General features: G+C 37.6%; 1 protein-coding gene across 1 annotated transcript in view; it reads left to right on the forward strand.

Moving 5' to 3' along the window:
- LOC150053022 (doublecortin domain-containing protein 1-like) overlaps window positions 1–13,507 on the forward strand; it is a 32,282-nt gene that overhangs the window by 6,285 nt on the left and 12,490 nt on the right. Inside the window, exons 3-5 of the mRNA XM_090349246.1 lie at window positions 2,562–2,699; window positions 6,294–6,412; window positions 11,774–11,834. Of these exons, the coding sequence (XP_090205372.1) occupies window positions 2,562–2,699; window positions 6,294–6,412; window positions 11,774–11,834 (318 nt within the window). The remainder of the gene's footprint in view (window positions 1–2,561; window positions 2,700–6,293; window positions 6,413–11,773; window positions 11,835–13,507) is intronic.

A 13,507-nucleotide genomic window follows, 5' to 3' on the forward strand; every position in this document is an offset into this window, starting at 1 on the left:
GCTGTGAATTGTTAGACTGTTTTATCCCTTGAATTTTAATTCTCAGTTTTATCTCCTGTCAGTCATAAATATTTGGTCTGTTCTTAATAAATAAATTAAAAAAGGAGGTGAAATCCTTGCTAATACCAAAATTTGGAATGCAACACCCATGTGCAATGCCAGAGCCAGGATGTGGGGTTGCTTTCAGCTTTCTAGTGGCTCAGAAGATTTTAGCAACATCCCAGCCCTGGAATGGCTTCATTCTTTTATCTGTCAACAGATTTTGAAAAATCTTGTTCATGGGATTCTACTCCACAATGGCCTTTGGCCATGTGACACTTGACACATTTTTCTTTTTTGTATAAATTTCAAAATATTGAAATTGAATGTCATGAAATAAGCACTAACAGGAAGATGTAGTCATAAAGGAAAAAAGTGAAACAACTAATGGCCATTGTTAGTTTCAAGTCTGTCACAACCTAAGAGTTGGCAGGTTTCTTTCTTTCTTTTTAAATAACACAGAATGAAGCTGCATTAGTGGGCCTGGTGGTGTCTGCCCTATGTAGAATCACTTGGGAACCGTCCAGCAAAATATCTCTTGAAGAACAGCATGGTATTAATACTGGGTGCCAGCCCAAGGCAGAGACAAAGGACCCCTTCGCTCTTCACCAATAAGCCAACTGTTAAAAGATTAAACCATGTTGTGGAGATAACAAGAATTTAGGCGCTGGCAGCAGGTGCTGTACAAAGAAGCAGTTGGCAGTATGGTTCTTCTGTCTGACTAATTCCAGTCAAAACAATCTTCTGCCCAGTTGCAGAGTTTTGAGTGTGATGGCAACTTGGAGTTAGGAGGTTGAGTTAGAGTCCTACTTTAAATGCTGAGCCCTGTGGCAGATGGATTAGTAGAATATAGTTTATCATTGTTCAGAAACTGCAGGGAATTTCCCTCCAGAATTCAGCCACTACTGGCTCTCTGGGGGACATAATATCAAAGAGCTATAAGTCAAATCTGCTTATGAGGTAGAATTTTTGTATTTTTAAATTTGCATTTTCTCAGATGGGAGTCATAGGATTATTTTCTTCTCTTGAGAAATGTCTTATTTCCCAATTTGGAATAATTATTAAATATATTAGTTGTACCTTTATGTCATCACTTGATCACAATTGCCACTTAACTGATTATTTAACTTGTATATTTTAGCAAATGTTTTGTTATTCAGAAAATATCTAGTTATCACCGAAGATGCAGAATGAAATTTTTATTTTTAGAAAATTATTTCACTTGTTGTTGAAGCAAAACCACTTACTTTATTTAAAGCATTTTATAGCATCATTTCTATGTAGTCTAATATACCAGCATTTTTACTTAAACATGCTCAGAGGGCCTGGGAGCACAGCTTGGTGGTAGAGTGCTTGCCTAGCATTCATGAATCCCTGGGTTTGATTCCTCGGCACCACATATACAGAAAGAAAGGAATCATCTAATTTGATGGAAATATATTAGTATACACAAAACAATAGAGTCCTTACACTTTATATGAATGAATGAGAACTTGACAATTCTAAAGGAGGAATAATAAAAGGTGCCACAATACCTTGAACATTTGTAGTCCAATAAGTAATGTAGGTTATATGATCTGAAAATGAGCACAGGAGAAACAACGCAAATACCTTTCTTATCCAGCTCTCCATCCATCCCAATTTTTCTAAAGTCTCATCTTCTATCGTCTTTTATTCTCAGGCGATTGTATGGACTCCCAGCAGTTTCCCCTGCCTTTGATGTCTCCACTCTGTAATTCATACGTCTCCCCTTGTCAGATCAACCTTACTAAAATCTGCTGTAATCTGGTTCCCCCCAGCTTGAAAGCTTTCACTGATATCCTACAGTTCACCTAACTCCATAGCCTAAAACTTGATACTCTCTGCAGTTTGGCCAAATTTACCTTTTTGGTCGGTCAACAAATCCTTCAGACACATTGATTCCACTTCCTTAACTTGTAATACCTGTTTGCTCTTCCTTATTTCTGTCAAATTATCTCAATCCTTCAAGACTATTTCACATTTTATATCTTTCAAAATGCTCCAAAATTTTGCTTATTCTACTAGACACAAACGTTTTTTCTGTGTGTTTACAATAACATGATATAATGATTTATATAGAGTTTAACATAAATTGTGTGGTGGGGGAGAGGAGGAGAGGAAGAGGAAGGCAAGATATTGCTTCTACTATAAGTTTCTTTAGGGCAAACATAAACATATTTATTATATTTATGGCTATTTATTTATTTATTTGCCTGTCCTGGGGCTAGAATTCTGGGCTTGGGCACTGTCCTTAGGCCTCTTTGTGCTCAAAGTTATCACTCCACCATTTGAGCCATAGCACCATGTCCAGTGTTTTCTTCTTCTTATTGTTAATTGCAGATAAGAGTCTCATGGACTTTCCTGCCTGGACTGGCTTTGAGCCACAGTCATCAGCTCTCAGCCTCCTGAGCAGCTATGATTACAGGCATGAGCCACAGGTGCCTGGTGAGAGGGTAAACCCTTAAAGTGTGAGCTAGACATGTGCACTTCTCCTGATACAGGTGGATCCCAACATTGTCCTACAAGCCTCGGTTTCCATTGGAAAGTGGAGTTCCTCAAGTAGTGAAGTGTGCAGCAGGAGTCAGATAGCACCTCCATCTGTCCTGTGGTCTGCAGCCAGTGTGTGGCTAATCACAAAGGTACCTAAGAATGTCTGCTCTTGCTGAGTGATGCCCCCTCTCTTGCTGGCTCTCTTTGCTTCCCCAGTACCTGTTTCACTCTTACACAGGAGCGTGCAAGTGAAAGCATAATAAATGGTTGACTGTCAGGAATGCTTTCTCTGCTCTCTTGCTATTGTCTCTCCCAACAGCAGTTCTGTATCTCCTCAAGTGAGCATTCAATTTGTGGGAGACATGCTGATTAGCTCATACCTTAGAGTGTAGTTAAACTAAGCACAGAGCTTATATAGGAGTCCTTACATACCCTCATGATTTTCATGAGGTTTGTCTGAATGTCATTCGTTTCTCTTCCCTTAGTCTTCATTGTTCAGCTTTACCAGCTCAGCGTTATGGGACCTGGTAGATTAACATGACATTATGACTTTGCAGGCAGTATTCTCAAAGACAAAGCTTTACAGACAGCCCCTGAGTACAAAATGTTAAGAATGCCAAAAATGCCTTATACCTTGCATATCAGTAAAACTTGATTTTCTTTTTTCTATACCATTGGATCTGACTTACGAGAGAACATCAATTGCACCCCCTTTCTCAATTACTATTAACATGTATGTTGTAAATATGTATTTATGTCTAGAAAGACACGGTATAGCTTGTACCCGGCCTCCTGTCTTCATTTGCTGTCTTTCAATGCAATGCTTTGCTGCTTCTTAAGTATTTCTGAAGGTGTCCAATCAAGTTGGCTGTGACTTAGTTTGGGGAAGGGAGAGAAGTTAAAACTATTTTCTCAAGGAAACCTTAGATTGATTTTAAATATTGTTGTTTGGTTCTCTGAGAATTAAAAATAAACGTTCAGAGTAAGTAGAATATGAAAGTACTGACTGAATCTTATCTGAGGCTATTAATTTCAAATACCAAAGCAAAAGAAAAAAATGAGTTTAGGTGAAATACTCCTAACATCTGCTTTGAACCCAGAGACTCCATTAGCTATTTGTCCTTTAAACATTGTATTTTACCCTTAATTTAAATAAAAATATCATTTTGCTGCAAAATAGTATATATATATATACTATATATAATGTCATGTTAGGTATTATATATATATAAACATATAGATACATATTTTTATTCTTATAAGAATTTCAAGTTTTAAGCCAAGAGCATAGCCTCTTCACTAGGTGAAGAGCTGGGTTTGATTTCTCAGTACCACATACATAGAAAAAAGTGGAAGTGGTGCTGTGGCCCAAATGGTAGAGTTCTATCCTCGAGAAAGCTCAAGGTAAGTGCCTAAGCCCCGAGTTCAAGGCCCAACACTGGCAAACATCATGGCAGATGTGCCTGGTTTTAAAAAAGAAAACCCTCATCTCATGGCAGCCAGGAATGAGAGAGAGAGAAAGAGAGAGAGAGAGAGAGAGAGAGAGAGAGAGAGAGAGAGAGAGAGAGAGAGAGAGAGAGAGAGAGAGACAGAGAGAGAGAGACAGAGAGACAGAGAGAGAGACAGAGAGAGAGAGAGACAGAGAGAGAGAGAGACAGAGAGACAGAGAGACAGAGAGAGAGACAGAGAGACAGAGAGAGAGACAGAGAGAGAGACAGAGAGAGAGACAGAGAGAGAGACAGAGACAGAGAGAGAGAGAGAAAGAGAGAGACAGACAGACACAGAGAGAGAGAGAGACAGAGAGAGAGACAGAGACAGAGAGAGAGAGACAGAGAGAGAGAGAGAAAGAGAGAGAGACAGACACAGAGAGAGAGAGAGACAGAGACAGAGACAGAGACAGAGACAGAGAGAGAGACAGAGACAGAGAGAGAGACAGAGAGAGAGACAGAGACAGAGACAGAGAGAGAGAGACAGACACAGAGAGAGAGAGAGAGAGACAGAGACAGAGACAGAGACAGAGAGAAATATGAGGGAGCAAGAGAGAGACGGAGGGGAAAAGTATGCCCTTCAAAGGCAAACCCTCCTCATTGATCTGCTCCTCCAACCAGGTTCTGTCCCATCTTCTGGTTTCTACCTCTTCCTAGTAATGCTATCTAATTAATCCATTGACTAGAGATATTTATTGATTAGATCAGAGCCCTCATGTTTAAGTTACCTACCTATCAATGATTGGATATGGGGCCCAAGCCTTCAACACATAAGCACTCTTTTTAAGAAATACTTTAGGGGCCGGGAGTTTGGCCTAGTGGTAGAGTGCTTGCCTAGCATGCACAAAGACCCGGGTTCGATTCCTTGGTACCACATACATACAAAAAAGCCGGAAGTGGTGCTGAGGCTCAAGTGGTAGAGCTCTAGCCTTGAGAAAGTCCAAGGACAGTGCTCAGGCCCTGAGCTCAAGCCCAGGACTGGCAAAAAAAAAAAAAAAAAAGAAGAAATACTTTAGATCTAACTCTTAACAATTATGAAGCTAGAGAAATATGGTAGTAGTTCTGCTGAACTAACTTCAAAACTTACTTAAACCTTTTAGCTGTAATATAAAATAGGACTCTGTATTTGACCAATCTGGGAACATGGTGGAAGTCTTAGCACTGCCAAATTCAGATGGACCACCTAAAATTGCTTCACATATACTTGAAATGCTTACCAAAAGAGTGTGGTTTTGAGTAAGAAGTCAGAATTAAGATACCCTTGTATGAAGTGTGTGGATCCATAGTTTCCTATGTAAAATGGAGTTAGTCATACTTTGCTCAGTTGCTATGAAATTTAAATTGGATTTAAGGTTCAAGCATAATATTTGATGCACAGATTGTTTAATAAATAGCAACTCTTTTTGGTGTATAGAGAATTATATCCATAAAAGGGTTACAAATGTTTATTAGAACCAAAAATTTTTGAAAAGCATTTTCCCTAAGTTATATATTTATTTACATATAACTAAAATCTGCTGAATAAAAGTTACCTGATTAACAGACACAATTAAAAAAAAACTAGAACTCCCCTATCTCTCGAAAAAACCTCCATTTGTCCTGTAAAATAGAGAATTTTGAATGTTACAAATCTCCAATTGGAGACATTGATAAATTTTTGGTGGCTTTTGTTGACTGTGTTGATTCACTAGGTAGGAAAATGATTAAATGACTATTTAAACAATATTCTCTATTAATATCCTCCACAGAGCACTGTAACATTTAAAACAAGAGAAGAGTTCACAAACCACCTTAAAAATGTTTAACCCATGCTATTTAAATCCAGAGTAAAACTTTATATTGATATGAAGGTCACATATTTGTTTCAATCTTTTCAGTTCACTGCACTGTGTGCATACATATTTCAAGTAAGCCCTATAGTTGTAACTCTAGCAAGTGACATGTGATGGACCCCAAATCGCTGCACTGTGAAATATGCACAGAGAAAAAAAAGGACAAATGAAGATATCAAGGTCTGTGTTATTTTGCACTGAACTGTAAAACGCCACCCTTGTTGGACACAAGATCACTGATTCTGAGCAAGGCTCACTGACTGCTAAGTTGTGGGTAGTGTTTTCACTTTCAGTAACTGTTAATATCCAGAGTTATCCAGGCATAATGACCTCAGTATTTGTGATACATTGTTGAATTTTCTGGTTCTTTTAACTTATTTAGACCTTTCTCCCCCTTCTCCTCCACCTCTCTATTCATTGGAAGACTGGAATGATCCTGAGTCTAGCGATAACTCAGGGCTGTCTAGCTGTTGGTCATCCAATCAGAGTCAAGGCCGAGAAGGGAGTATCACTTGAAGGATTTAAATTAATCCTACAGAAAAGGTAATGTTCATGGGCTATTTAGCTTGAGATAATGCATATTAATTTCAAGACATCTGAGTAGGCAAATTTTGATGCTTTTCTGGCTTAGAATACACATTAGCTATTGTTTTCCTAATATAAATATTAAAATTTAAATCTAAAATAAGCATTCCTATGTAGTTTTAAACTGTTATTTTTTTTCCAGTCCTGGACTTGAGCTAAGGGCCTGAGCACTGTCCTTGGACTTTCTCAAGGCTAGCACTCTATCACTTGACCCTCAGCACCACTTCCAGCTTTTTTCTATGTATGTGATACTGATGAATCGAACCCAGGTCTTCGTGTATGCTAAGCAAACCCTCTAACCACTAAGCCAAACTCCCGGCCCCTAAACTACTGTTTTATAATTATCAGAATTCATTTCTTTAAAGCCATTCTGATAGCTCACTAACACCCTTAAATGTGAGTATGTGTATTCTTTTCTATGTGTTCTGAATATAGAACACTGAACTGTGAAATAAATTGTGATAAGAAAACAGTTTTGAGCTTGTAAGGGGATATAAGTGTTCTACACTTACTTATTTTATTTATTTGGTCTGGTGGGTCTGGTGGTAGTGGCTCCTGCTTCCAATCCCAGATAACTTGACCAAGATAAGATTGTTGAGATTGTAGTTGGAAGCTGGCATGAACAAAAATGTCTTTTGACCGCTTGTCATTGATGAGCTTCACACAGTGGGAAGTATCAAGAGCCTGACAAAAGTAAATAGTGCAGATAGTGTCTACAAATCCAGTAGGCAGGAAGTAAGGCCCTGCCACAAACCTTTGTAGAAGAAAAGTAGGACTAGAGGTGTGGGTTAATGGTTAGAATACCTGTCTAACAAGTTTGAGAATAGTAATTCAAACCCCGGTACTGACAAGAAAAACATTTAATGAAGTGTTTAACTTTGAAAATCTTTATTAATGATTTGTTTAATCTAGAGAAGGAAGATAAAAGAGAGTAGAATAGGAGAAAGGAGGAATTCCTGTTAAAATGAATATTGCTTATCTTTATATTAATGGAAAATGTTCCTTTATCTGAGAATCAAAAATCTGTTGAAAAGTAGAGGAAAACTAAAACATTTGAAACACTAGAGCTCCCATTGTGAAGCTATACATCATTAACAAAGTACAAGAGACACAGGACCAAGATATTTAGAGCGTACCTCAACTTTCAAAAGCAGTTATCTTTTTCTGAACAGCTAAAACATTTGTGTGACTTATTTTTTTAGGTACCAGGATTTCTTTATAAATAGCAATAAATACCTCATGTGACAGCAGCTTCTAGAGACAATTCTTTTCCTTCTTCTAAGTCACATAATATAATTTTAACAAAGGCTATGTAGGATCCAAGACATAGCACTTTATGTGCTAAAAATAATAGAACTAGCACTTAAAGTAGCAACCTGACAACCCACAAAGAATATTGTAAACATATCATGCCTCATTAGTTCAGTTCTGTCTCATTTGGTGTCAGTCATTTTGTTCTTATTGAATGTAGCAATTCTTGCACATATATTCCTTTAATTTTTTTTCTGTGTATCAGACCATTAAAAGAGGAAAAGAAGACCAATAACATCATTATCAAGTGATAATATTTAAAAATCATGAAAGATGATTTCTGTCAAAAGATATTTTGAACATCTTATGAATTCACTTAAAGTTATTTTTTCAGACTACTACTTAATCTTGATATAGCTTTGTTTTTAGGAGTGTAAATATGAAAGATCTGACCTTCAGTATTAAATAAAGTAGTTTGATGTGTAGTGCCTCACATCCACACATACACACATGGAAGTGAGAATACAGAGATTATACTCTGTATAATCTTTTGTTTGTTCTGCACATTATTGAAACTTTATTTTGGTATTAGTTATCAATCTATCAAGACAGAGAGATCTCACATACAAAATTGCTTCTTTTTTTCTTTCCAATGGGAGGAAAAATCAAAAGAATGACAGCACTGGATTTGTATTCTATCATGGTACCTACAAAGCAGGAAGTGAGTGATTTAGATAAGACAGATATACTTACATATCATACATTCTCTACTATTCCATGAGGCAGCCCCAGTAGCAGCTCTAAGACTATTTGGCCTGTAAAGACTATTAAGTTTACAATCTCTGTCTGCAGAATCAAGGAACTAAGTAAACTGCTGAAGCATGCATGCTGTGTACAAGACTCCTTGAGAAATTTCCTTGATCAGAATATGTACAGGGTTGACTTTCTATCGTAAAGATAATCTATAAAAGAAGTTCCGTAGTCTCATGGAACTCTGCCCAATTTTCAATGACCTTGACTACCATCCTTACTTAGATATTATTGATTAATTAATACCACTTAAGTCTTGATGGAAATGGAGAGATAATTGGTCAGTGTTTCCAGACTAGATTGCAAACACACGATGCTTTAAGGATAAAGGAAAATCCAGTCAACAAGTATGGATGTACAGCATTTTAATGTTTTTTAATTAAGAATCATTAAAGAAAGCTGGGTGTGGTGGCTCACACCTGTAATCCTAGCTACTCAGGAAACTGAAATCTAAGGATTGAGGTTCAAAGCCAGCCCGGGCATTAAAGTCCATGAGACTCTTATCTCAACTTAACCACTAGAAAACTGGAAGTGGCACTGTGGCTCAAAGGGTAAGGCAGTAATTGAGCTGAAGAGCTCAGGGACAGTGTCCAGGCCCAGAGTTAAAGCCCTATGACCACCCCCCCCCAAAAAAGAAAAAAACTCATGACAGAGAAATTCCATTTGATAGAAAACATTCATTTGAATTTGTATAGGAAAACAAATTTGTGATCATGGGACTTGTGGATAGTGCTCCATACATTCCAGTAGGAAATGCTGAGCATTGGCTTCTAAAATGTTCCCCAGAGCCAGGAATTTGGCCTAGTGGTAGAGTGCTTGCCTAGCATGCATGAAGATCTGGGTTTTATTCCCTGCTACTACATATGTAGAAAAAGCCAGAGATGGTGCTATGCCTCAAATGGTAGGGCTCTAGCCATGAGAAAGCTCAAGTTCAGTGCTCAGTACCCGAGTTCAAGTCCCAGGACTGCAAAAAAATATTCCTTAAACTGAATTGTGTCTCTGACTGCATTTTTGCCTCTACTCTCTCTCTTATAAAAGGAACATTTCAAAAGATATACACATATGTGGAACATTTCAAAAGATATACACTCATATGGTCTAGTGATTCACATTAGAAACGCTATCACCTATGTAAATAAACATATATGTTTATGCCTCCTGAGTTCATTTACAAAGAAACAAGCTTGTACCAGGATAGGTGGTCCTCACATTTTCTTTTGTCTGTCTCCTTTATTCCATTTAATGTCCTTGCCTAAGGCTGGAGATTTAACTCAGTAGCAGAGACTTGTCTAGCACACAAGAACAAAACCAAAAACACATATCATAAATCTTAAAAACAGTCTCATGTTCCTCTTTATTAATCCAAATTTCCTGAGGCTTATGGCAGACTAGTCCCTCTACTTCCACCCCGTTTACTCAATCACCAAATCAGTTCTCTTTTTATAATGTTCATACACAGGAAAAAGACAAATTATAAGTATGTTTTTCACGGTGCTAAGTGAAATGACCTGCAGGACACAAGAGGTTTATCTTTGTGATTATTGTTCTTAATGTACTATGTGAAGTTATTTCTTTTCTCCTCTTTTTCCCCCTTATGGCTTATATCCTGTTGTTACTGTATCTGACTTTGGTACCTGGTATATTGTATGTATGTTTGCTTGTTTCTTTGAAATAAGGAAGGGAAGAAGAGAAACAAGATGATTGGGAGCAGGTAGAGAGAGGAAAAGTGAGAGAAAAGCATGGGAAGGGCTATCAATATTTAAGAAGTAATGTACCCACTCCCTGACAAATGTAACTGTAGCCCCTCTATACATCACTCTGACAATAAAATACAATGCAAAAAGAAACATAAAAAAGAAATATTCCCATACCCCCAAATTTTCCATCCTTGTGGACCTTAACTAGTTACCCCACAATTCAGTCCAGACACTGGCATTAGCATTAGATCCCACATGTTGAAACTTTAATCCTATAAGACTTGAGGTGACAATAGTACTCATTTTTGTAATTTGCTAGAATGTGTCACAGAACTCGGGAAAACACTTTATGTACATTTACTGTGTTATTTAAAAAAATACAGCAAAAGATTCTGATGCACACTCAGACAAAGTGATATATAGGAGAGAAGGGTCCTGAGTGCAGGCTTCTCTGTTCCTGTGGCACTGGTTGTGCCAGTCTTGAACATTCATGCATTTACAGGTAAATGCCTGAAAGCTCTCCAGAGCCTGTATTTCGTGGACTTTTAAGGAAGCATGGGTAACTAGCTCAACCTCTAGAGTTTCCCTTCTCCTCCCAAAGGGTAGGGCTGCCTCAGAAAGTTGTAAGCCTGTAATCATAGCCTGGTCTTCCCGGTGATCAGGCTTCTAGGGAAATCCACTAACAGTTGCTGCAAATAATCCTATCATTCAAGAAAGACATGCTAGGAAATTGAAGGCAGAATCAGTTTTTTTTCTTATCACAACATTATTTAAGATATTGTTTTTTTTCTTTCCTTCCTTCTTTTATCATTCTGGATCAATGTTTTCCAAAACAGGGACTGGAGATCATATATATCTGTAAGAATCACTTTCAGCACCTATTAGTGTAGTTTTGGGGGGATTCCAGACTTTCATAATTGTTAATTTCTCAATATTATTGAGTGTAAAATTACTTTAGGAATGGTTAGCTTCATCATATTTTTAGGATTGTCTTCTTAGGCTCTATATATGTATTTTTGTTCAGACTTAGTTCAGAAAGTAAGACACTCTGATAAAATTCTATGTTTTTTTTAATGTTTCATAGTATCTCCATACTAGCCTCTTAATCCTTAAATGTTATTTTAAGTACATTTCCTTTTGTCTAACAAAGGATTATTATTTCTTGGGGGGTTAGAGCAGAAGGTTTGATAATCTATATTAATTATACTCATTTTCTCATTGTTGCTGTTAGTACTATACATGCACACACACACACACACACACACACACACACACACACACACACACACTCCACCACCACCACCACCACCACCACCACCACCACCACTACCACCATCACACAGGCACACACACACAAAGTATTGTGCATACAGCAGTATGACAACAGAGAAATAATTGTTTGTTGTAAGGCCAATTTTAACTGCTGAGAAAGAAGTGATGATTGATAGGGGGTAGAAAGTCCTCCTGCCAGGCTCTATGGAAAATAATCATTTCATTAGAAACCTACAAGTATTTCTGTGTAGAGAAAAAGTGTCACATTCTAAATCATTTTTCCTTACAGACATAAAGGAGATGAATCACAGAGGTGGGTGTTTGGAACTGATGGCTGTATTTATTCTAAGGTAAGGATTTCAGAAGTCTTGACTTTTATTTCTCAGGCTTTGTGCTCCAAGATTCTTATGAGACATACTGTAACTAAAAATGAAATTGTACGGATGCACAAATGGATTTCACATTCTCTGCCACTGAGGTTTAACATTTGACTTAATTTAACTCAATTCTTTTAAGTTTTGTTTCATTTTAAAACACGATACATATAATTTCATTATTGTAATTTGACTAAAAAATTCCAGGGCATCAGTTTCCTTATTTAATAAAATGAGGTTATAAGAATTGTTAATTGAAACTATTTAACCAGAGCTGACTCTGCATACTTTAAGGATAGCCTCAAAGTTTCTTCCTACAGAGTAAACTATATTGGATTCTATACCTACCTGGGATTTGTTCCGTAATAGGTAGCTGAGTTTTTTATTATTTATACTATTTACACGAACTGAACATCTAGTGAACTGGAGACTGAAACCTGCCAAAATACGCTGAAATAAGATAATGCTTGTTTCAGCCGATCGGGCTGTTTCTGCATGTCATACCCCATTTTCTGGGCACAAGCGTGGTCTGCGCATGTGATGAGGAAAAGCATTTACAGACAGTTTTAGTCTGGACTACTGCCTGATTCTAAAATTGTGGATTAAAGCCAGTTAATGTCTAGCTAGACTGCAGTAATTTTATCTACTAAAATGGACTAGAGTCCATCATTTCCCCTACTAGGTAAATAAATGTGCAATAGAAATGCTCACATATCTTTTCTTTTGATTTTATTTTATTGTAGGGGTGATGAATAGAGGGGTTACAGTTACATTTGTTAGGTAGTGGGTACATTACTTCTTGAACATTGATACCCTTCCCATGCTTTTCTCCCACTTTGCCTCCCAATCATTTTTTTCCTCTTCCCCTCCCTATTTCAGATAAACAAGTAAACATACATACAGTATACCAGGTACCAAAGTCAGATATAATGTCAACAGGAGACAAACCCCACAACATCTTCATCCATTCATCTACTGAGGGGCATCTAGTCTGGTTCCACATCTTAGCTATGGTAAACAATGCTGTTATGAACATGGTTTCCCTGGTTGCTTTAGTACATGCTTGTTTCTGGACATTTGGGTAAATGCCAAGTAGAGGAATTGCTGGGTCATAGGGGAGGAATGGCCATACTGCTTTCCAGAATGGTTGAATGAGTTTATACCCCCACCATCATTGTGCCCTTCTGATCCCATCCCCGCCAACATCTGTTGTTATTAGATTTCTTGGTAATGACCATTCTAACTGGAGTGAAGTGGAATCTCAAAAGTTGTTTTGACATGAGAAATGCTCACATTTCTTGATGAAAAGAAAACGCTTATGATGATGGTCATAGCAGTATCAATACTGGCAAGTAGTTAGGTAGTTCCTTGGAATCAGAACATAAGTAAATGATGGGGTTGGAAAACTAGGGGGAAGAGGTAGGTAGGGAGGTTGAAGGAGGTTAGATGTTATAGTACTAGATTAGTATGAAAATGGCACAATGAAACCAGTAGGAGATTTTGTGTATGGGGGGAGGGTGAATGGGCAGAAGAGATGATGATTGGAATTCAGTGTAGTCACGTATGGAGGTGTAAAAATCCCCTCTTTCCCCCAACAGGTTAAAAAAAATCAAATGTTAAGCATTTTGGGTTTTCTGGGCACATCCCCC

This window comes from Megascapheus bottae, chromosome 16 (genome assembly GCF_031878675.1).
Source record: "Megascapheus bottae isolate mThoBot1 chromosome 16, mThoBot2.hap1, whole genome shotgun sequence".
Classification (NCBI taxonomy): Eukaryota; Metazoa; Chordata; class Mammalia; order Rodentia; family Geomyidae; genus Megascapheus; species Megascapheus bottae.